The sequence below is a fragment of the Leptodactylus fuscus genome, chromosome 5 (assembly GCF_031893055.1).
Source record: "Leptodactylus fuscus isolate aLepFus1 chromosome 5, aLepFus1.hap2, whole genome shotgun sequence".
Lineage (NCBI taxonomy): Eukaryota > Metazoa > Chordata > Amphibia > Anura > Leptodactylidae > Leptodactylus > Leptodactylus fuscus.
In genome coordinates, this window is record NC_134269.1 from 130,252,971 (window position 1) to 130,278,376 (window position 25,406).

General features: G+C 39.0%; 1 protein-coding gene across 1 annotated transcript in view; it reads left to right on the top strand.

Moving 5' to 3' along the window:
- Positions 1–25,406, top strand: part of ANKRD26 (ankyrin repeat domain containing 26) — a 59,302-nt gene that overhangs the window by 16,340 nt on the left and 17,556 nt on the right. The window contains exons 13-32 of the mRNA XM_075274294.1: positions 1,880–1,973; positions 3,428–3,508; positions 3,703–3,749; positions 3,923–3,995; positions 4,082–4,126; positions 4,598–4,867; positions 6,704–6,750; positions 9,647–10,558; positions 10,995–11,128; positions 11,538–11,681; positions 12,564–12,594; positions 12,934–13,057; positions 15,175–15,388; positions 16,377–16,560; positions 18,318–18,458; positions 19,934–20,902; positions 22,007–22,159; positions 22,292–22,467; positions 23,050–23,143; positions 25,131–25,208. Coding sequence (XP_075130395.1) covers positions 1,880–1,973; positions 3,428–3,508; positions 3,703–3,749; positions 3,923–3,995; positions 4,082–4,126; positions 4,598–4,867; positions 6,704–6,750; positions 9,647–10,558; positions 10,995–11,128; positions 11,538–11,681; positions 12,564–12,594; positions 12,934–13,057; positions 15,175–15,388; positions 16,377–16,560; positions 18,318–18,458; positions 19,934–20,902; positions 22,007–22,159; positions 22,292–22,467; positions 23,050–23,143; positions 25,131–25,208 — 4,011 coding nt within the window. The remainder of the gene's footprint in view (positions 1–1,879; positions 1,974–3,427; positions 3,509–3,702; positions 3,750–3,922; positions 3,996–4,081; positions 4,127–4,597; positions 4,868–6,703; positions 6,751–9,646; positions 10,559–10,994; positions 11,129–11,537; positions 11,682–12,563; positions 12,595–12,933; positions 13,058–15,174; positions 15,389–16,376; positions 16,561–18,317; positions 18,459–19,933; positions 20,903–22,006; positions 22,160–22,291; positions 22,468–23,049; positions 23,144–25,130; positions 25,209–25,406) is intronic.

Sequence of the window (25,406 nt, forward strand, 5' to 3'; positions counted from 1 at the left end):
ATTGTCCAGATATTTTTTTTCCAACGTTATAGTAGAATTATATAGAAAATATGTTTTCCTTTTTTAGCTTCTCCTTCTGGTATGTCCAAGGTACAGTTTGTACTGAATTTACTGATTTGGGCTTTTTCTGTTTATTTTCCCAAATACTTTATACCACTTAATGGGAGTCTGTCAGAAGGAAAATTGGTATCAAGCTAATGGCAATACCTTGTAGGGCTCTCTCAATACCTTCCAAAGATGCCTTTCTTATTCTGCATTGTAGTTCCATTTTCATGAAAATCAGGATTTTATACATAGAGGAAAAGGGCTTAAGGGACGCTTCTTTTTCTGCTGGTCTTTAGGTCACTGCTCTAGATAACTGCCCCCATCTGCTGTCCAGCTCTCCTACTCCCCCTGCCATTACTTGAGTGACATCTGCCACTTTGTCACTCTTTGTCTGCAGCTAGGGGTGGTTATCTAGAGCTTGAGAGCGACTCCCCAACAAGAGAAGAAGCGCTCCTAAAATCCTTTTTAGCTAATTTGCATCAGAATGAAATCCTGATTTTCTTGAAAATGGAGCTGCAATGCAGAATAAGAAAGGCATCTTTGAAACGTGTAGGAGCAGTCCTACAAAGTACTGTTCATCGGTCTGCCAATGTTCCTGCTGACAGTCTCCCTTTTAATAATATGTTTCAAACAGTTAGACACCAATTTGTAGTTTTATAAAGGTATGTTCACACAGGTGGATTCTGAGACAGCAATGGCCTCTATTTTTCAGGTTGCTGAAAAAAGAATCTGCTTGGTCTTGCTGTGGAATCTAGTCTTATTAGCCCCATAGCTTTGTCTCATCAGCAAGCAAAGCTGTGGCAGAAAGCAGACGCTCTGCTTCAGCTTTCCACCACAATATGCTCAATGCAGGAATTTGTTCTCACTCTGAGTCAGTGATGGACACTTCTTTTTTTCAGTGCCGTGAAAGAGAAGTGTCATGAAGTGTCAGGCCCAATCTTGCTGCAGTTTCTGTGTCAGAGTCACTGCTGAAACCTTGGTGCATGGCCTCATACTGAATAGCATCATTGTTTGAGTCTAATCAATGTGAACAACTGTGTAAGAAACCTCAGACAGCCTCAGCTTTTTGCTATAGTTTCCACAGGGTGTTTTTGGAGGTCTTGCGCCTGAAAAAACTATCTCAAAATGCTCTCCAAAAGACGCCATGTGAGTTTACCATAAAGCTCTTCCCCCAAGTTTGTAAAGTGTTCTCCACTACCTGCACAACACTGTCATGCTAAACATGGCCATTGATGGAGTGTCGTGTGATGCAACACATTTAACAGTAGCCACACACTGTGCGTGTCCTAATTTCCCACGTGTAGTGTTTTTCAATGGAGGTCACTCATGGACATGTCAACATGTCTACATCTATTCTGATACAAAGGAACACTAGAAACTAGAAATTTCATGTGCTCAGTCTCCGTGACACTTACACACAGACTACTTTTTATTATTACACATACTAAATTACAGTATACTTTTAGTCTGTTGCCAAGAAGAACACAAAAAACCTAAAATAGTTTGGAAAAGGGCAAATAAAACCAAATAAGTTCAAGAGAAACCATCTTTAATGGTTTAATTTCTATTGAATCTGGCAAGTTAAAATATAGTGGGACAGATGTATGAAAACTGTCTAAATTGCTCAAAGATTTCATTGTTCAATAGCAAATTAAAGTAGTGATGTGATTTATTACTATGGGCAACACTGTTTTCATTAATCTGCCCTTATATTTTTACAGTTTCTCTATCAATGCAAAAGATTGCATGTTAAAATGACAAAATATAACTTGCATATTTTCTTTATTTTATGTTTCTTTTCATACTTTTTTAAATTTTATTTTACTTTTAATAGTCTTCAGAGAGCCCGCGGAAGCAATCTGTCAGTGATGTAGTTCCACCTTCTGCTCAGGCCCATATGCAGTGCATTTCTGAAGAATCAAATGAAGGTAATGATATATATTTTACATTTCATTATAAATGTATTTTAGCCTAATACAGTGTGCAGTATTTATTTTACATGTGTGTGTAAGGTAAACTAAAAGCAACTTCAAGAGGACCTTTCATGTCCTCAAAGATGGGTGGTATTATATTGGTTCCGTTAGTCTTGGCACCAATATCTCTACAATGTCAGAAGAGTGGGCCTTACAGCCTAGTGTCATCACCTAGGAATGCCCCCTTCTGACAGTGGAGAGATGTCAGTGCCAAAACTAACCACACTGATATCTACCGCATCCGGGCACATACTGGCAAAGCTGACAGTGTGCTGAATTCAGCAGCTTTCTGACAGTATGTGATACCACCCATCTCCAGGGCATGAGAGGTCCTCTTTCAAGAGATTTTCCAGGATCTTTAGGATAGGTCATCAGTGTAAAAATCATCACCCCCATTGATCAACTATTTGAAGGGGCTGTGGTGTTTCATAAAGAGACTCATACGTTGTGTAGTGGCAGTGAATGGTATTACATGTCTTTAAAGTGTGTGTTCTTGGAGCGCTATAACCTAATGGGACACATTTACATAGTCTAATTTTGCAACATCTAATTTCCTATTTGCTTGTCTAGATTTTTGATACAATTACAATCAAGACACATTGGTCTAAATTATGGCTGTGAAATGTGCTATATTTGTAATTAGATAGCTTCATAAATATGTCCAGTTTTACAAGACAAGCGTGAGTATTAGAATTTTGGCATATAGCTGAGTTTTATGACTCGGAACTATAATAGTAAATGTGCCTCTATGTATCAACATTGCTAATAATTAAAGGAATCTATCAAGCAGGAAAGTGGTATCAGACTAATACCAAGGTACTTGTAGGGTGACTTTTACACTTTCTAAAGATGCCTCTCCTATTCTGCATGCCATTTTCATGAAAATCAGGATTTTATTCTTATGTAAATTAGCTGAAAAGGGCATTTAAGTGGCATTTCTTCTACCAGGGCTTCTCTGTCCACTCCAGGTAACCGCCCTGACCTGCAGACAAAGTGGGAGATGTCATTGAAGCAATGGAGTTGGGTAGCAGTTAGGGGGCAATTATCGAGAGCGAAGAGTAAAGCCCCAGCAGAAGTTCTTTTCAGTTAATTTACATAAGAATATAACACTAATTTTCATGAAAGCGGAGCTTCAATACATAATAAGAAAGACATCTTTGGAAAGTGTAGAAGTCGCCCTACAAGTTACTGGCAGTAGTCTGATACCAACAGTAACTTGTAATATGTAAAATGGTTCCAGGCTTCAATGTTCACATTTGTAACTGTGGTTATAAATAAAATGTAATAAAAATATTATTTTATTTAAAATTATTAGTTATGACTGCATTTATCAAAGCAGTATCTTGAACTCCTATATGGGCTGTCGTAATAGGCATTTTTTTGAGCTGTCCATTTTATTCCTTTACTAGAGATGTACTATTGCCCATCTTTTCCAAAACAATCCAGAAGTTGTAACATTCCAGATGAGGGCTGGCACTTTAGGCAAAGGGGTATGATAAGCTTTGCACAAAACCATAAGACGTATTTCAGCAATAACAGATTCTGGATTTCTGCGTTACTAACTTCCTTCATTTGCTTATTTTCAAATCTTTTTTTTTTTTTTTCCTGTGGCAAATGTTTTTGCATTTGTTTTTAATTTTACTAGGTAGATGAAATGATTTAATTGTTTTTGTGTTCTTTACAGAGGCTTCTGACCACAGTACAGCTGTGAAAGCAGTGGATATAAAAAAGGTATCAGTTATCGACAACAGATATATAGTAATAAGTCAGTTGTGTGTTATTTTCACTTGCTATATGCTCATGTTTGTAAATACTTCAACGTAGAACTGTCTGATCTACTGTTATTGGTAAACTACAAATTTCATCGTGCTTTTTTTTTTTTTTTTTTTTTTTCTCTTGTCCAGGATCTGTTTTTACAAACCAATAAAAGCTCCACTTCTAATTTTTTTCAGTCAACTTCTGAAAAAAATAAACCAGGTAGTCCAAATTCACATAACTTAAGATTGGTTGTACAGTTAGCTAAATCTGATTCAATACACATAATTACTTTTTATTATTTTTAGATCTAATGGCAGATTTGGGGCTGGATGATGCAGATGACATTGAAGGTAATATATAGTTAATTTTATATGCACATCGGTACCCACTGTCCAGAGATGAGTCAGCTCCATCCGTTGTGCAGTGGCAGTGAATGGTTTTGCAGTAACCAGCGTGACATTAAAGTGTGTGTGTTTCATCTGTCAGACACATCCTATTTCATTTAGACTGTTAAATATTACATTCTTGCTCCTACCTTTTCTTTTCCTTTCTTTCTTTCTTTCTTTCTTTCTTTCTTTCTTTCTTTCTTTCTTTCTTTCTTTCTTTCTTTCTTTCTTTCTTTCTTTCTTTCTTTCTTTTCTTTTCTTTTCTTTTCTTTTCTTTCCTCCCTTTTCTATAGTAGTGCAGAATATGTTGGTTGATATTGTTACATTAGAGTATCTACTTACAATACATGCTACTTGTGTATAAATTTAAAAAAAAATACAATTCTATGTTGTATTACCCTATAGTTCAGTACTGTTATTTTCTACTCTGTTTAGATGCTTCAGACTGGGACTCAACCAGCAATTCCTTTAAATGTACAACACACACATCACAAAATGTGAATTCTCCCCATCATAAACTGCATGAAACCACATCTTCACAGAAAGGTAGCGATAAAGTTACATCAAAAGAAAACGCTACCTCGCATCCAATGTTTCTACATTCCGTACCTGAAGACGAAAGTGAAGATCATTTGCAAGCAAACCAAAATAATTCACAAAGCATCCTCAAAGATATGTCGCAGCAGCACCAGAATGCCAAAACTGGTAAGAGGATTAATTTGATTTTATGTTTATAGAGTCTGCTGAGATTGGATGTCGAATTGATCAGTTTTTGTAAAAGTAACTGTTGGTGTAACGTTAGGCTGAGTGATTTAATATAATTAATTCCATTAATTCAGCATTTCAATGTAACAATATTCTGAGTTTAATCCAAATCGTGAAACCGATATATGCCCAGACCCATCAGAATGAGACTGATAATACTGAGGCTGGAGGGAGTTGACAACAGGACAAGACAGCAAAGTGTTTAATCTGGAACATAATACAGATTTTACTGTGGTTGGTGTTGGTCTTGAATTTTACATTAGCGTTTATAATGCTGGGCTTCACACCTTGCAGCTGTTGTTCTTTTTTAGAGTAGGTGTCTACTTAAGTGCCTTCTGTACACTGTCAGAAATCTTAGATTTGATCATGATCCAGGCTTGTCCCTCACCATGCTTTGATCCTGTGGAATCCTGTAGAAAACGTAACAAGAATACGAGGTCCAGCACTTGGCAGACCAAAATGTAATATTCTTTAGGGGATAAATGACTGAGATTGAGGGCAACTCAGCCCAAAATGTGTAATAGAAACACTTTTGCTGTGGTGGGCTTCTTAATAAAGAATATCACATTTTACCCTATCGATCAGTAGCTCACTAGAAGTAGAAAGGTAGTGACTATCACTCACTGTAAAACAATCGTCTTCATTTTCTTTATTAAAACTTCATTCACATGAGTGAGTTGCAGCTATTAGCCACCGGTCCATGTGTTGACTGGATTCATCGTGCACCTTATGCCGGAAGGACTCCTAGCAGTAAAGATATGTATTCTGCTAGGAGTCCCTGTATCCCAGTGATACTGTTCTGTTGAGATAATAGTACAAGACAGTATATCACTGTGTGGTAGTGACTCCTAGCAGCATAAATAACTATACTGCTAGGAGCCCCTCTCCCAGAATAAGGCGCAGGCCGGTAAATCCGGACAACACTAGGACTGTGTTTCCTGGCTGAAACTGTCATGTGAATGCACCCTAAGTCACCAAAGGTGTAAAGCCATTCCACTTGCACTTTTCAGAACTGTTGGGGTCTTTTTACATAAATGAAGTCAAAGTGAGGGCTTGCATACTAAATAACCATCTGTGCACCACATGTCATATAGGCCCTCTTGCATTGATCACAATCCAATGGAAATGTAAAAATAGTCATAAGAGTCGTCGTATAAGCCATCATTCAGTAGTTTAATAATGATCTGGTCCTGAAGTTTAGACCTGTCAAATAAGCAGTGTTTAGCTGTAATATCCAGTAACCACCTCTTTTAAGCAGAGCTCTTCTTCAATCTCTGGCACTGGCAGATCTTTTGACACTTAATGCCAAAGAGAGAAAAGAAAGATCCTCCATATTGAAATTATATATAAATATTGGATGGAAATTAAAGTGGAACTCCCACAAAAGGTTTTATTCCTGTCCTGTTAAAAAGCATGTGATGTACATTGTAGTGATGGTAGCCTTGTTAATGGTGGCTGACATTGTAAGTTATCCCCTCTTCTGGTTCACCGCCGTGTCATGTGACCACCAATAAAACTCTTCAATTGACACAGCATCACCTGTGTGGACAGGAAATCAGTTTCTACATTCTTTACTATGAGACTCACATTGAGGCTGTCATACTAGTGAATGGAGGAAAGATTTCCTTGTTACATGAGTGGTTGTATCAGTTTAAGTCTCATTGCTGGTCACATGCACATGATACAGCTATGAACAAGAAAAGGGAGAGCTATGTAATGTTTTTTACCTTTCTTTATGGCAAGTATCTTCAACTAATTTTTTTGCTTTTATGACAGGGTTTTCAAATGGAAATCAAATGACCAATGACGTGAATAACACTTTAGTAAGTTGTGTTTTTTATTTTTTTATTTTAAAATTGTTTTATAGCTAAATCAAAGCATATTGGCTCGTATTTGGTATAAATGACGTATTTTTCGCCAGTAAAAGACAAAGTAAAATTGGAGACAATTGTGCCAGTATTAAAAATCACTCCTCACTTAATAAATTTAGTTTTAAGACCAATTATTAATTTGTACACTATGTTTGTACATCTTAACATGCAGCAATGATTGATTAAACAGGGGCTCCTTAGAGAAGAACCACCTATAAGATGCTCCTAAAGGTCCTGAGCTCCCAGAGTCAGAATTTAGAAGCGTTATATAATGTCTACCAAATTAATTGAATAGGATATTCAGAAGGGGATTGTGAGTTGTGCTCAGCCCTGCAGCTTGACTGTAAATAACTGATTGACAAATGCAAATTTGCTCCAACCAAATGTACTTTTCAGCTAGATGCGAGGCAAAGTATACAGGTTTGAATCTCTGGTTTATGGGAATCTCTTTCCCATAAAACTTGTAGCTTTATTAAATCTTCAATCTAAAAGTTATAATGCCAGCAGCCATAATGTAGAGAAGGGAAACTCGTCATTGTTGTGCTTGCGACGCATTTTCAACTTGTTACAGTTCTTTATCAAGGGTGACAAATTCCAAACATATTGCAAGCACAGCAATGTTGTGTCTCTGCGGTATGTTTTTACTACTGGCACTGTAACTTTTACAATGATGTTTTAATAAAACTAAAGCTTTTATGGGAAAGAGTGCTGGAGCCAATCTTTACTTGAGTTCAGTCTTTACTTGTAGCGCTTTAAAGTATCACTGTCAAAAAGTCACTCATTGCTGGAGCAGGACATATGTATGCAGTACAGACCAAAAGTTTGGACACACTTTCTCATTCAAAAAGTTTTCTGTGTTTTCATGACTATGAAAATTGTAGATTCACACTGAAGGCATCAAAACTATGAATTACCACATGTGGAATTATATACTTAAAAAAGTGTGAAACAACTGAAAATATGTCTTATATTCTAGGTTCTTCAAAGTAGCCACCTTTTGCTTTGATTACTGCTTTGCACACTCTTGGCATTCTCTTGATGAGTTTCCAGAGGTAGTCACCTGAAATGGTCTTCCAACAGTCTTGAAGGAGTTCCCAGAGAGGCTTAGCACTTGTTGGCCCTTTTGCCTTCACTCTGTGGTCTAGCTCACCCCAAACCATCTCGATTGGGTTCAGGTCTGGTGACTGCGGAGGCCAGGTCATATGGCATAGCACCCCATCACTCTTCTTCTTGATCAAATAGCCCTTACACAGCCTGGAGGTGTGTTTGGGGTCATTGTCCTGTTGAAAAATAAATGATGGTCCAACTAAACGCAAACCGGATGGAATAGCATGCTGCTGCAAGATGCTGTGGTAGCCATGCTGGTTCAGTATACCTTCAATTTTGAATAAATCCCCAACAGTGTCACCAGCAAAGCACCCCCACACCATCACACCTCCTCCTCCATGCTTCACGGTGGGAATCAGGAATGTAGAGTCCATCCGTTCACCTTTTCTGCATCGCACAAAGACACAGTGGTTGGAACCGAAGATCTCAAATTTGGACTCTTCAGACCAAAGCACAGATTTCCACTGGTCTAATTTCCGTTCCTTGTGTTCTATAGCCCAAACAAGTCTCTTCTGCTTGTTGCCTGTCCTTAGTGGTTTTCTAGCAGCTATTTTACCATGAAGGCCTGAGGCACAGTCTCCTCTTAACAGTTGTAGAGATGTGCCTGCTGCTGGAACTCTGTGTGGCATTGACCTGGTCTCTAATTTGAGCTGCTGTTAACCTGCGATTTCTGAGGCTGGTGACTCGGATGAACTTATCCTCCGCAGCAGAGGTGACTCTTGGTCTTCCTTTCCTGGGGCGGTCATCATGTGAGCCAGTTTCTTTGTAGCGCTTGATGGTTTTTGCAACTGCACTTGGGGACACTCAAAGTTTTCCAATTTTTCGGACTGACTGACCTTCATTTCTTAAAGTAATGATGGCCACTCATTTTTCTTTACTTAGCTGCTTTTGCAGTCTATTCAGTAGGACTATCAGCTGTGTATCCACCTGACTTCTGCACAACACAACTGATGGTCCCAACCCCATTTATAAGGCAAGAAATCTCACTTATTAAGCCTGACAGGGCACACCTGTGAAGTGAAAACCATTTCCGGTGACTACCTCTTGAAGCTCATCAAGAGAATGCCAAGAGTGTGCAAAGCAGTAATCAAAGCAAATGGTGGCTACTTTGAAGAACCTAGAATATAAGACATATTTTCAGTTGTTTCACACTTTTTTGTTAAGTATATAATTCCACATGTGGTAATTCATAGTTTTGATACCTTCAGTGTAAATCTACAATTTTCATAGTCATGTAAACACAGAAAACTCTTTGAATGAGAAGGTGTGTCCAAACTTTTGGTCTGTTCACACACACACACACACACACACACACACACACACACTTCTATAAACTTCACCAGTTTGGTTTGATACTATTGGAGCACTGCAATGGTAGTTTTCATTGTAAATGTCAAAACCTTGGTAATACATTTTTTTTGTTAAAATAAAACCCTTAAAGTGTCACCATATAACAACCCGTGGGCTATTTGCACACAAGGAATGTGTTTTAGCAATGCAATAAAAATGATCATATGATACATATAGTAAAGGACGTGTTTGGACTACCAGTTGAGCATGTAGAAAGCATTTATTCTTGGATAACAAAGATAGTTATTTTGCAGTACTGTTATATCCATTTATTTGGAATTTGTTTTCATCCATTAGTTTCACACTTCTTGTTGCCTGCATTGTTAGTTTGTGTTTTGTAACCTTTGCATGTCCTACCTAAATTTGTTTTGTATTTTTATGTGAAATGGAGACTGAGCATATGGTAATGAAGTTGAGCCTCAGAAAAGATGGTATGGTTAATGATACTAATGAAGTGATCTCACAACAGCAGTTTGAAAGTCGAACTTTAGCAAAAACGCTTGACAGTCAGGAGTCTTCGTCTGAATCTGATGATTGGGAGGAAAAATATGAACAACTTTGGGTTGACAGTGAGAAAAAGGATGTAAAATCTCATTTTAAAGATATTACTGCCGAACTGAAACAAAGGTTTGGGGAAATGGGTAATAAGAAAAATAATTCAAAGACCAATAAAAGCCAGGAATGGAGTTCATCTGGACTAGATGGTGAAGGCAGTCACTTTGCACACCAAGAGCATGCTTCATCCTCTGAAAAACTTCCATTAGCGGCTGAGCATGAAAACTCTAGAGTCACAGTAACTTCTCCATTGGCTCTTAGTGAGGGCAGCAAAGGTTGTGGAAACAATTATTTAATCCAGCAACAGACCGGGAGAGATTCTCAAGAGCACTACACTGCTAAAAATGAGCCCTTTCCTGTAGTTGACAACAATGACCCTTCATATACGTTTAGTGATTCTAATCCATCAATGCAGAAGCATTTTGTAAATAAAGTGTCATTATCTCCTGAAAATGTAATGAAAAATATCTCAAATCCAAGCTCAGAAACATTAGGAGATATGCATGTGGAACAAAAGCAGTCGTTCAGGAAGCATGAAAGTATACGGAACCAATCTAAAACTGATAGTCAGCATCAGCACAATAATCTGGAAGGTGAAGATGTCTCTAAAGACTTTGTGTATGAAGATCCTAGCAAGAATCTAGACAGGCAACTGGATCAAGAGATGAAAAGATTTAAGAACGAGGTAGGAATGCTACAAATGGTATTCCTGAATTTGACAAGAGAGAGAGAACAACTACAGAAAGAGGTAGAGGTTTGCAGTCTTCAGACTTTGTCTCTGCTTCTCTCTGAACAGTAAATGAACTTTAATGTTTGTTTCTCTTCTCCTGTAGAAGAAGGTTTCATTGGAGCCTGCATTGTAAACTTTGGGTGCCATCTTACCTCCAAAATATCTGTCATTAATCCTATAAAAAGGACTTTCATTACTCTGTCCTTTTGCTGTGGTGTGTTCTTTGGTACTTTTCCATCTTCATTGTGTGCTGCGCTCTGCTCATAATTCATATATATATTTTCGCCTTTTATATAGGAGGCTTCTGTTGTGTGATCATTTTCATTAATCTCATAAATGTTGAAATCCATTGCCATGCGATTTGCTTTATGTCCTTCATGATCCTTCATCTGTTCGCTTTCTGTGCATTTTTGTTTTATACCATAAAACTTACTGTTTACTTCTCTTTGTGTAGGTCGATAGAGAAAAAACACCTAATGTAAATCAACAGATGCAATCTGAGAAGTTAACAGATGGTGACAAGCCTGATCGGCAGGTTGAGCCTAATATTCAGCTGAAAGCAAAATCGAAAGCTAACTTTCTTAAAGGGTAAATACATTTTAATGTTACTACATTGCTACTATAAGAGGGGTCAATGCACTGTATTCAAATTTTTGCTATAACCTCCACCAATTCTAGTTCTTAGTGCCTGTTAATAGACAATACTCCACTGATTCCAGCACAGTTGGAATTTTCTCTTTAGCTCTCACCATTCCTGAGCAACAATTAGTTAGTTTTGGTGTCTGATGTGCTATTTAAGCTCTGTAATGTCAGAAGGGCGGTGTCAGGTAGGGGGTGTGAGGCAGAGCTCCAATCAGAGGTAGCCAGTGTCAGAGCTCAGAATCACACCCCTTGTTTGCTCCTGCATGACACCGCCTTCTTGACAATAAACTAATTAAAATAACTTTGGTGTCTGTTGTTCTGTAACCAATATGCTAAGCTTATTATTTCCTTTTAGGAGTAATGAAGTGGAAAAGTCTATGTACAGTCAAACTGATGACAAAGCATCTTCTAATAAAGAAAAGCGTTTAGCGAATGGCAGCACACTTGATGTATTTGATGACAGTAGCCTAAGTGAAATATCACAGGAGGGGGATGGGAGGTAAAGTATAATATTCTTATAAGACTGCATGGAAGGAACAAAATTAAGTGGGGTTTCCCCACAAACATTAAACATTTTTGCATATAGAAACAGGTTTTGTGTTTTGTTGTAATAAGTTGCCAATGAGTACAGCCATAAATGCAGGAACTTTCAATGGTCTGGAACCTGTCCAGCCATGGTTTCCTTTAAAGGGATCCTATCTTTCAAACACACTTTTTTTTTTTTCTAACTAACACGTCGGAATAGTCTTAAAGGCTATTTGTCTCCTACCTTTCCTTGTCTTCTCCGTGCTGCCGTTCGCTTTAAATTCCGTTTTTTGTCGGTATGTAAATGAGTTCTCTCGCAGCACTGGGGGCGGGCCCCAGCGCTCAAACAGCACTGGGAGCGTCCCCAATGCTGCGAGAGAACTCTCCAGCATTGCCTCCATCTTCTTCTGGAACGAGGTCTTCACCGCGTCTTCTTCCAGCTTTCCAGCAGTATATAAAACTGCATGTGCCCGGTCTGATGAAAGGTCCTCTTTAAGTGTCCGTTTACAAAGATGTCCGATTTTTTAAACGGACAGCTACAAAGATGTCCGATGTCCGAAATCGGACATCTTTGTAAACGGACACTTAAGGACAGACACAGACCGTAAAGGAAACTGCAAAATATCCCATTTAAAATAATGCAAAATGTAACGGACACAGCTAGTGTCCAATGCTAATGTCCGCGCGAGATTTTGCGCACACATTAGCATCAGACACCGACGCTAGTGTGAACCCTGCTTAAGGCTGTATTTTGTTTTGTTTATTTTATTTTACGTTTAGGTAGGAGAGATAGATAAAAGCTTAAATATAATGCTATCTCTCAGAAGGTTTGTTTTAATTGTTTTATTTCTTTCAGGTCATTGGGTAAGCGCACAGATAAACAAAAGGTAAATGCATATTTTTAACGATAGTTTTATGACAGAATTAATATACAATAGAGTGCAGTGTAACAGGAAAAAACATCTTCATTGTGTACTTGTTGCATAGCAGCAAATTTCTCATTTTTCCAGTCTGTCGTCTGGGATAGATAACAAGCTCTTTGAGGGTTGTCATAAGTGACATACTGGTTGCTGCCATTCATTCCTGAAAATAATATTTAGTAACTTGAGTATATCTTGAGATTAAATCTTCACTAGTGGCCTTTTATTGTAATGTGAAATACTCCATACAGGAATATACAGAACATGTATTTATTTGTAACAAAATGAATTGTTTGGCCTCAACAGATGAGTGAAGATGTAGCGGATTATTCTCAGTCCTCTGACACTGCCACTGAAGATTCTGAATTGCCTACTTCAGCTTCCATGAATGCCAGGTTACTGATCAAACAACTCAACCTTGAAGGCCAAGGTAATAGAAAAATTCTAAAGTTATAATAAATTTACATCCGTCACGTTATATGCATCATGGTCTCTTAACCAGACTAATATGTAGGTGAAAATACGTCTCTATGTTATGTCGTATACTGTATGTGTGAGAACATCATTCTTATTAGTCTTAAAGTGTAACTAAATTTTCAGACCTGTTTTGATGTTCTTGTTAGGAGTATTTAGGTTCATTGCTTTCTATTTTTCTTACCTGGGGAGTTTTTGGCTGCGCAGTGTCTGGGGTGGCATCCTGGCGCTGCAGGGTTGTCCTGTCGTGAGTATTGGTGCACACCTTCTGACTTGCATGCGCGCACGGCTGGTAGGCAGCTTTATCTCCTGGTTGATTAGTCTGTCCTTCCATTTGCACCTGGGAGGAGTGGTCTCTACTCTGTATTTAAACCCATGCCTCCCATGGTTCTGTGCTGAGTGTCGCCTTTACAGAGCTAGGCCTTAGCAGGAGGAGTAGGTGGTTATCTTGGATAGAGGAAGTTCCATGGTTGGTTTTTGGGAGGTTTGGATGAACTAGTTGGTGTGTGAGTTTTCCCCTCTGTGTTCACCAATCCTCCCTCTGTGTATAATTGACTGTGTGAGTGAATTGCCTTATCCTTTGATTTCTACTCAGTTTCCCTGTGTTTGTTTCCTAGTGTAAGGTTCCTTCCCATATTGGTTTGGGGGAATCCTTTCCCACATTTTTCCTGTGTGCTGCTTGTGTTGTAAGTCAGCGCACACCCTTGTCAGTCCCTGTCAGTAGCAGCTTCACTTGTTCGTTAGGGGTGACCCCCTTTAGTCTCCAGTCCCTAGAGATCTTATAGGGCATTCCTTCTCCCACTTCCCTCTAGGCCTACGGTATCAGTGAGAGAGGAGCTGTCGGGGTCAGGCTTAGCCTGAGTACAGCCGACCCACACCCGTGAGGCAGGGACCGGGATAGCTAGTGGGAGTAGTGCAGGGCGAGATTTCCTACTGCTATTCCTTAGCCCCGTTGCAGCTACCTGGACTGACATAACAGTTCTGGCAGTATTTGTCATATTTTGTAATATACCTTATCAACTAATTTTAGTTTTCTTTCTGTGAAATTGTGCATTTCTTTATTCTTTCCCTTGTTTCTCTGAGAGCTGTCCCTGCTTTTCACTTTGTACGGTGTATGGGCTTGTGTATGTAACTCAAGTAAAGTAAGGGTGAGGAAGATCACGCCATATAGTTATATCTCTGGCATTATAACACTGGTTGAAAGCACAGTCAGAATAGAATATTTATATGCAGCTGTAGATGCTTACAGTCCTGGCTGTATTTTAAACCAGTGATATCTATGGAAACAAAACAGGTAGAACTTAATGACATATGAACAAGAGGCACATTTCTACATTATATAAAGCCCAAGATATAACGTTTTGCAGTAAATCCCTGCCCTCACCCTTAGGCCTTGTTTATACATCAGAAAATGGAGAAGAATTTGAGGCGACATTTCACTACAGCCTTCCAATGCTGATTAGGCCCAGATGAATGAGTCTCAAGCCATGGACTTCACAGTGACATTGAGCAGGAGACATTTTTCGTTTTTTCTGTGTCCTGTGATCTCTGCCACTGATTGAAAACAATGAGAGGCAGAATCAAGGGGAAATCTGCTGCTGATTTTGGGGAAGAATCCACCCCAAAATCAGCGGCAAATTCCATCATGTGAATAGGGCCTTATTTTCCCTGCATTACACACAAGCCCATACACTGTACATCATGAGAAGCAGGGTGCAGTTCTTAATAGAGAAGCAAGGGAAAGTATAAATGAATGCTTGAAAGGAGTCAAAATTTCTCCGTAAAGTATTTTACAACATTTCTTAATGACGATATCAGAAAATTGTTTAAAAGTTTATTTCTACTTTAATCCGTTCCTAAATTAGCTACAATTAGGGCAAAAAGAACATTGCAAATCAGTGCTACAAAGGATATTCAGTGCTACATTAACATTAAGTATATTCTGCTGTACCAGTAGCAACCAATCAAAGTGCAGCTTTCATTTCTTAACATTGTCAGTCATTACATTCTTATAGTCCTTGGATGAACCAAGTATGTACTTCTTATTTTATTTATTTATTTATTTTTTTTAAGATTCATTGAAGTGCTTGAAAATCCAAAATATTATACATGAGTATGAACGATTAATAGAAAAAGAAAAGGGACGACATGCACTTCTTTCTCGTGAAGTAAAGAAACTGCGAAGAGAACGAAAAGAAGTGCAACAGATCATGGAAGAAAATAGAGAACTGAGGTGTTTGTTAGAACATCACAAAGTAGAATGGGAAAGTGACCTCAACAATTTAAGGTTAGAATATTGTTTTTCTCCATCATCTTTGACTTATTCTTTAGAATTATCTTGCTTTAGGTTCCTAACTTCGATGAGCAGGACCTTTGGACATTGTCTGTTTTTCAGAAGTCTAGAAAGATACATGGGCAGGTCCCCATCTTCTCCAGTAGATACAACAGGCACTTTTCTCCTTTTCACTAATCATAGCAGTCATCACTTCTATTAATGATCACAGATGGGTCACAAACCCTCTTTTCCTTAACCAGCAGTAACAGTAAGACCACTACCACATCCTTCAAGTTCCCATAGTGCACCATTAGATGCCAGTTGCTACAGTATATATAGATTCTTGTATTTGTCTCCGCTAACAAAGACCAATGAAAGTGGAGGCCACAACTTAGTTATTGTATGACCACCACTAGATGGTCTCTACCTGGTTTCTGGTTTATATCTAATGAAAAATCAAGCTTGATACGGTCAGTGACCCCATATAACTCCCATTCATTTGGCCCAAGTGCAGGGCTGACATCCTCTTTATGATCTCGTTTTGTCCAGCCTTGATTTATGAAGGGTTTATTTGCTGTACGTAATTAAAGTAGTCCCATGTAAATTGTTATTCTCCAGACTGTTAGAAAGGTACATGATGTAAACTGTAGTAAAGGTTATCTGACCCTACAAGTGGCATAGTGTCTTATGTAGGGTTATCTGTCCTCTTCATATCTTTGACACTGACTTTGAGGCTTTCATAGAAATGAAAAAGAAAACTGATTTCCTGTCCATCTGTATAAGGTGGAGAGTCTTATTACTGGTCACATGACTCAGCTGAGGACCAGTAGGGAGTGAATAACTCTCACATACTGCCACCTGTAAGGAGATTACCTTTACTACAATTTACATCATATACCTTTATAAAGGGCCAGATAACTTAATTTTTTTCATGGAGTTCTTCATATGCTTTGTGCTACAATGTATGTGCTAAAGTTAACATATCTTGATTTTGAGATAGACTTACTCTCAAACAAGAGGAGGAAAAACGGAAAAGTGCAGAAATGCTGTTTGATAAGAGTAAAGAACAACTAAGAAAAAAAGAGGATCAGTGTTGCAAAGAGATGGAGGAAAAGCAACATCTTGAATTGACGTTAAGGAATTTAGAGCTTGAAATGAGAAGCCTGAAAAACAATATGAAACAGGTATATATACTAAACAGTTTTGTTTATGTGATCTTTAACTTTTAAGCAAAATAATGGGGATGTTTCTGAAGATATCCATGACCGAAATTTACGCTTCAGTTCTGGCACATGAAGAGCATGTGCCTCTTAATAAATTAGGCACATTTCACTCCAAACCTGATAAATTTCCTCCAGTGTTTTTTTTTTAATAACCATTTTTTGAGACTTTTATTATTTGGAAATTTTGTGTGTTGCTGGAAAATATCAAATTAGACCATTGGTTTTCTTTCCATTTTGATAGCAGAAAAGGCTATAGTTGTGATATATTTTCTGTTATTTTATTCCATATTTATTCCAAAAATGTACATCCAAATATCAGTTTATGCTGCTTTTGTGGCCCCCTTCCCTTTCCTCATAAAAAATTTTCTCTTAGCCTATAACACTTTAGTAGAATAGATCAATTTTGTGAACCTTGGTAGTTGCTGTGCAACGCATTGAGGAGATGTATCATGCCTTATATGCCACTTTTCTGGGATACAAAACTTGAAAAAGTCCTAAAAGTTGGCACAAAAATTTGTGACCTTTTCCACTTTTGCACGATCTTCACATGGCGTGGGGCTACTACCATATTTATGACTATTTGTGCCAATTTACTAGTGTTAATGATCACTGAAATATTTGCCAGCTACAGGCTGGTACAAATTTTGGTGCAGACCCCGACCAACCCCCTTCCCCCCTCCTCATGATTGTGCCCCATAGTAGCCCCTGCACACACAGTATGATGCCCCAGAGTGGCCCCTGCACACATAGTATGATGCCCCAGAGTGGCCCCTGTACACACAGTGTGATGCCCCAGAGTGGCCCCTGCACACACAGTGTGATGCCCCTTAGTGGCCCCTGCACACACAGTGATGCCCCAGAGTGGCCCCTGTACACACAGTGTGATGCCTCATAGTGGCCCCTGCACGCACAGTGTGATGCCCCTTAGTGGCCCCTGCACACACAGTGTGATGCCCCATAGTGGCCCCTGCACACACAGTATTATGACCCATTGTGCACACCCATGAACAATTATTATACTCTGGGGTCTTTTCAGACCCCAGAGTATAATAATTGGAAACCCAAGGGGAGGATGTAAACCTAAAAAACACTGTTACTTAAGTATCCCTGGCTCTGCTGCACTCCCCGCTGATGTCGGCTATCTTCAATGACATATGGAACATCATGTGACCCGGGCCTGCGTCATGACGCATATGGACACAGGCCTCGGTCATCTGGCGTCAGGATCGTCACACTAGTAGGCCCAAAGCCTGCCCGGAGAGGTAAGTAAATGAGTTACTCCAGCTGGTAACCGCCTGTAAAAAGAAAAAAAAAAAAAAAAAAAAGAAAAACCCGCAGCAGTAGCAGCTATCGCCGGGCCCCTTAATGTCCTGGGCCCTGTGGCAGCTGCTACCTGGTAGTTACACCATTGCAGAGGGTGTATCTAATTCATGTGTAATCATGTGTCTTGTAAAAGGTTACGGAAGTAATGAAGAGGACGGAAATAGTGCAGAAAACACCAGAAATTGGTGGAGAGAAAAGTCTTGTACGGAAGACTTTTCTCTCCGCCAGTTTCAGTATAAAAACGGCAGACCCCATTACAGTCTATGGTAACAGCTGCTTTGACGGCTGGGTTTTCTGTCATTCAAGTCCCCAAGCAAACACAAATGATGGTGAGCTCAGCTCAGATGTGAACCGTACCTCAGATAGCTACTTGATGTATTGTTTTTATTTTAAAGGTTGAAGAAGAACGGAATGACGCACAACGGTTATACACCCAAGAACTCAATGCTAGAGTACTCAATGAAAGTGCTTTAAATAACTTAAAGAAAAAGAATGAGGAGGAAGAAGCAAAAAAACTCAAAACTAAACATGAAGAGGTAATCTGGTAGCTTGATAATGCATTAGTTCAGATAAATTAGACAAACGTTTCTCCAATATCCGTAACAGCAACAACATTTAGGATAACTCCATTATAGAAACTGACAGATTTCTTTTATTTCAAGGGATTTTCTGTAATGGTTAAAAAAAACCTTTAAAACGTGATATGCTTATTGTTTGAATTCTTGTGTTCCTTACCACAATGGTGTTATTAAATATTTGTTCTTAATTATTATTTGTTTGTGCTGACAAGTAGCTCCCAGGGGATGTGCCTTTAAGGCTATGTCCACACTGGAAAATGAAGAGTAATTCCTCTTCATTTTCTGCCACTAGCACTTTCACCCATGCGGTCTAGCCGCAATGGGATGCTGATGCAGTGCATCAGCATCCCTTCACAGTTTCCCACTGCTGATTAGGCCCGGATGAATGGGCCTAATCAGCAGGAAGTCCCAAGCCGCGGAACATGTGGTTGAATCATCCATGGAATCCGCGGCAATATCAAGCAGAAACACTTCTTTTTTTCCGCGTCCTGCTGCAATCTCTGCGTCCCATTGAAAGCAATGATTCCGGGCAGAATATACCTCAGATTTGGGTGTAAAATTCACCCCCAAATTCACAGCAAATTACGCCATGTGAACCTACCCTAATAGTACACATCCATGTTGTTGCTTTTTTGCTATCTAAATTTGCAGAAATATGTGTAGTATTCTGTTAGATGATGCCTTTTTATGAACATACAACACATGTCCTCTGTGAGTTACATGGCTTTATAATTATCGGGTGTCAAGGCTTTGGGCCTATATTTTTGATTTACAATATTTCATTATACTTCCTTTGAAAAGGGAGTTCTCTTTGTCATATTATGCACAAACGACAAATAAGGGCGGGTTCACACCTGCGCTTGTCATCCAGTTTGTGTAATCCGTCCGGTTTCCGTCTTCTGCCAGGGAAACTGGACAGGAGACGGAAACCTGACGCTCAGCTTTCAAACCCATTCACTTGAATGGATTTGCAAAGGTGACCGCCTGTGTGCATCTTCTGCCTGTCCGCAGGGAAACCGTTTTGTTTTTTTTTTGCTGGACACAAAGTCAGACATGCAGGACTTTGTGTCCAATTAGAAAGAAAACGATTTCCCCGTGGACAGGCAGAAGGCGCACATGGGCGGTCACCTTTGCAAACCCATTCAAGTAAATGGGTTTGAAAGCTGAGTGTCAGGTTTCCGTCTCCTGTCCAGTTTCACGGGGCAGAAGACGGAAACCCTCCGGATTATACAAACTGGACAACGTGCACAGGTGTGAACCCACCCTCAATGGACTCCAAGTTATACAGTACATGTCTTATATGTAAACTACTACATGTTAGACATAAGTCAGAAATGAAATACAAAAAAATTCACTTGCACAAGTGTCATTTTTCTGACTGCATTTTGTCATTAAAGAAAAGTGACAAATTTGTAATTTTCTTTTGTCAGCAGATGCTCAACCAGTCTTCTGAAACAAATGAGAAGGAGAAAGATTTAGCTATAAGAAACATAACATTACAAGAAGAAGCAAAAACTCTTAAAGTAGAAATGGAAAATATGCGTTCTCATTATCAGGAAGAGGAGAGCAGATATGTGGATGAGAATGAAATGTTAAAAGAAAAAATTGAAGATCTAAGAAAAGATCTAAAAATGAACGAGGAAACATTAACCCAAACTGTGATTCAGTACAATGGACAGCTCAATGCCCTGAAGACTGAGACAGCCATGATGTGCTCCAAAATCGAGCATGAGAAGCAAAGCAAAGAAAGGCTAGAAACTGAATTGGAGGCAGTTCGTTCTCGCCTGAACTCTACTATACAGGATCTGGAAAGAAGTCAAGCTTTAAAAACTGACACTGAGCGCACACTACAAAGAGAGCGTGACGAATGGTTGCGTTCTAAAGACAAATTAAATCATGAGTTGTCCAACCTGCGTGAAAGCCATAACCACTTGTCCCAACAGCTTAGCAGAGCAGAATCAAAGTTAAATGGATTGGAAAATGAACTTCATAGAACAGGTTTATCTGTACAAGACAAAACCCTCCTTTTAGATAACGCACAAAGGGACTTGACACAAGCCCAGTCCAAAATTAAAGACCTTGAACAAGCCCTCCAGGTGGAAAAAGACCATAATAACAAAAGCTCTGTGAAACAAGAGTCAATGCAGGAGAGACTGGCCCAGATTACTAGTGAGAACATGCAACTGCGTCAGCAGCTGGAAGATGTGCAGAATAAGGGAATCATCAAAGAAAAGGCTGTTAGTGATGTCCAGGACCGGTTTACTGACATATTCAGTAAGCTACGGGCTGACACAGAAAGACAAGTTCACATAGTCGAAGAGAGGAATAAGGATTTAATTACAAAATCGAATGAGCTAAGGGAACAACTTTATAAACTTGAAACTGAAAAAGTGGATCGTGAGGTAAGAGTCACTTCATTTGTAAAATGTACGGTATTAAGAGATTAATGTCTGTTTTTCTGAACAGCATCATTTTTATCAATGAGGTGTGCTAGTATGCAATTCTTGATATAGCGTACTGATAAAAGTGGTATTGTTTCTGTAAAACAAAAGAAAAAAAGATCAATTCAAAGTAAAACAAACAGTTTGGTCTATAAAGACAATGTGATGGACCAAGAGGAGCTAAGCAGGCTGATCTAAAAAAAATTTGGAATATATTCAATATAATCACTTAAATTCCTGCTCAGTCTGAGCGTAGCAGTACCAAAGGTGGTCCTAATTGGTGACTGTAAAATAAGACACAGTGCACCATAGAGTGGTAAATGCAATATAGGTGAAATGGTAGGGATAATGGAAATACTCATCTGTTTGGGATGCATTAGGATTGGCACCTGTGGAAACAATCACATCTACATCAATAAATTATAAGCCGTGTTATCTGCTGAGCACCTCCTATTCTATAACATATCCAGATATAGTACAACGTGTTTGACATTGTTATAGACGTAATCGTCTATATCCTGGATCAATCAGTCAGTCCAAATTAAATGAGCATGTTTGTGCACAAATCGCTAATAATGAGACAGACACAGAGTTCCGTATCAAACCAGCCATGCTCTTCGCCCACCTCAGCATTACTGACTCTTTATTGAAAAGTACACACACTTTAGAGACAAAGAAAGGAGGGGTTACTGCCCCCTTTGGCATTCCTGAGCTGCTGTCCATCTCCCATTGGCTCCAAACTTCAATGTCCAGCCAGACACCTCCTTGCTCCAGTCTGTGGAATTCTGTTACTGGATGTGCCAAATAAGAATCAAGCTCCATCTTGGTTTTAAGATCCTTTGTCTCAGAGTTGTAGGAAAAATTAGTATTTCCAAAACACATCAGACATATAAAGTATATGAAACTTGATTCATGTTCTCAGACTTGACAACATGACAAGTTCTCTTCACGCCATGGTGATTTAAATTATGATGTACTAATAATTGGCCCGCATGTCCTGAATATTACAAATACATTTCCTGCTGCTACTGATGAATCCCTTCACAAGCGAATGTTTCCTTTTAGAGCACTATAAGACAGCTTCAGCAGGAGCTTGCTGATGCTTTGAAGAAGTTGTCTATGTCTGAGGCCTCTCTTGAAGTAATAACACGTTATCGGAATGACCTCGAAGAGGAGAAGCAACAACTACAAAGAGAACTTGAAAAGTTCAGAAATAAGGTATGGGAAGTGGTTTTACAATTTAATAATTGTAATAACTGTTTTGTTTGTTTGGTTGTTTTTTGTTTTTTTGTTTTTTGGGGGGGGGGTTACTACAATTTCATGTTTCTATACTTTTTTTTTTTTTTTCAGCTGCAAGATCTCGAGGACCAGTTTGTTCAGTCAGAAAGATGTAACCATCAGCTGAAGAATGCTTTAGATGATAAAGATAGAGAAGTGATCGCTGCAAATCAGAAAGTTCAAGAATTTTCTACTGCAGCCAATGGAACTGATAAGGCGATTAAACAGCTTGAAGAGCACGTCCAAAAGTAAGTTGAAGGCTTTATGCTCCATGTTGCTGAAAAGCCGCTTTTGTGTTGCAGATTTTGCTGCAGTATTTTGAGCCCAAGCCAAAATTGGATATAACACAGGAAACGTTTAAATGTCTTATTTGTGTTTCGTATTCCTTTTCAATCCCCTCTTAACTTAAAAAAAATAAATAAAAAATTGCAATAAAAAAGAAGCTTTTCCACAACATGGGGTAATAGCCCAAAGAGGTTTCCCATAAATACGCTATATGTAAATTTGTAGACAATTAAAAGTAAACCATTTTTTGATAACTAAAACATTTCTTTGAAGCTTAAAGATTTTCTTCAGCCATCCTAGTCATGACAGTTTTGTCTTGATCGGTTGCCAAGACATACGACTATGAATGAAGAAATTCATTCATTATTACTTTATTGTAGCCAGGTTATCGGACAGGGACACTATATGCACATAATCTGACCCCCATAAGTAAATCATGACTGGGTTCCTTTGCCAGGCCATAGAAAGTCTATTGTTTAGGTTTTTTTTACTATTATTGCGTTAGTAAATGTGTGGTTTTTTTTTTTGTTTTTTTTTTGTTTCAGACTTGAAATTGAAAATGCCAAAATTGAGGCAACGGCAAAACAGCAAGCAGGGCAGATTGAAAGTCTTCAGAAAGAGCTACATGAATCAGTTTCCGTATGTTTTCCATATCTGAAATATTATAAACAAAACCATCTCCAAAAGACTTGCTTTTATAGGATCAATATATTTGGTTACATCACATATAACCTCTCTTATATATAAAAATGAATTTCTGTTTGTCTGTCCTCTATGCGCAACCAAACGACTGGACCGATCTTCGCAAAATTTGGCACACAGATACATTAGGTGTCTGAGAAGGTTTTAGACCGGGACTCAACTCTCTCGGACTTACCATTCCTGAGATACAGTGTTCCCAAAACAATGACCTGCATTAGCCAATACAAACCTGCAAGTCTTTCACTCTTATTCCAACTGCCATATACACAGTCTCTCCACATGTACACAGCATTACCCTAGGTGTATCCAACACTGATATCCAACCATCAGAAGATTAGATACACAGCTTAGCACATAGTATCACACATCGGAGGATTGGATACACCGTTCAGCGCACAGTATCACACATCAGAGGATTGGATACACAGCTCAGTACACAGTATCACACGTCTGAGGATTAGATACACAGCTCAGCGCACAGTATCACATGTCTGAGGATTAGATACACAGCTCAGCACACAGTATCATACATCAGGGCTTTATTACATGTTTCCATAACAACCCAGCCATTTTTTTTCACTGATGTAGGTCAGCTTTAAAGGGGCAGGGCACTGTAGATGAGACTATTACACAAAGTCACATTCACACAGCTTTACTCCAGATATCCATAACAACCAATCACAGGTTTTTCACTTATATCCAAACTGAGATACACATGATCACATGACTCTTATGAACACACACAAACAACATACAAAATAAAATAGTGCAAAACAGGGCAATTCTTATGGGCGCACTACAGTAACAAAAATTGAAATATACCCTTGCGAAGCCGGGTCCTCCTGCTAGTATATTATATAATTAAATACTTAAAGAGGAATTTCAGTTGTTTCAAGTTATCCTTTATCCAGAAGATCAAGAGAATGAAGGTTCCTTACATGCTCAAATAAATTAAGTGGCCGTTGTACATGCACCATGCTGCTGTTTATTTTACTGCTATAAGACTTCTAGTAGAGATGAGTGAACAGTAAAATGTTCGAGGTTCGATATTCGTTTCAAGTAGCCCCTCAATATTCGACTACTCGAATCGAATATCGAACCCTATTATAGTCTATGGGGGGAAAATGCTCGTTTCAGGGGTAGGCAACATTCAATCAAATTATACTTACCAAGTCCATGAGTAAGGGTAGGGCTGGATCCTCCGAGCAGTCTTCTCCGTGCTTCGTCCCCGCGGCATCTTCCGGCTCTTCATTCACTCTGCCAGGCATCGGGCCTGGGCAGAGCCGACTGCGCATGCCTGCACTACAAGCGGACATGCGCAGTCGGCTCTGCCCAGGCCCGATGCCTGGCAGAGTGAATGAAGAGCCAGAAGATGCCGCGGAGAAGCTGCACGGAGAAGACTTCTAAAGGTAGGAGAAGAACCAGCGTTGATTGGCCGACTGTATAGCATTCGGGCCAATCAATGCTGGTTCTGCATTGAACTTTTACATTCGAACAGCGAGTGGTACTCGATCGAGTACGAGTATTTTGAATACCGTAGTATTCGATTGAATACCTACTCGATCGAGTACTACTCACTCATCTCTAACTTCTAGGGATATCTGGATACAACACTCATCTTTGGCAGTCCCATAAAGAATGACTGGAACACGAGTGCAGATCCTTGACGTTCTGCTCCATTTAGACAGTCAAACAGGACACCTGGGTCTCAATGATCCTACCCCCAATGATCAGCAACTATCCTGTGGATAGGGATAACTTAAAAATAATAAGAATTCCCCTTTAAACCAGCTAACAAAGGAATAGCCATCTGTAAGTCAAGACAAAGTATGACTATGACTTTATTTTGCGACCAAAATAGTTCCACTATGCTTATATGTTGACATTTGTATACATGATTCAGATAATTTACTCAATCTTATAGATGCGCAATCGGCTGGAGGATATGATTACAAATTTGCAGTCAACTAAAATTGGTTTAGAAGAGAAGTTAAACCAGCAGGTAGGTTGGGATTTATTCTGTCAACTTTTTTTTTTTTTTCGCGTATTTTTTCATACATTTTCCTTTCTCTTGCATTTTGATGAGTCTGTTTAAAATAAAGTGTCTACGTCTTAATTTATGTTTTACTTAAAGGGATTCTCCCACTAAAACACATTTTTTTCTAGTTAACATGTCGGAATAGCCTTTAGAAAGGCTATT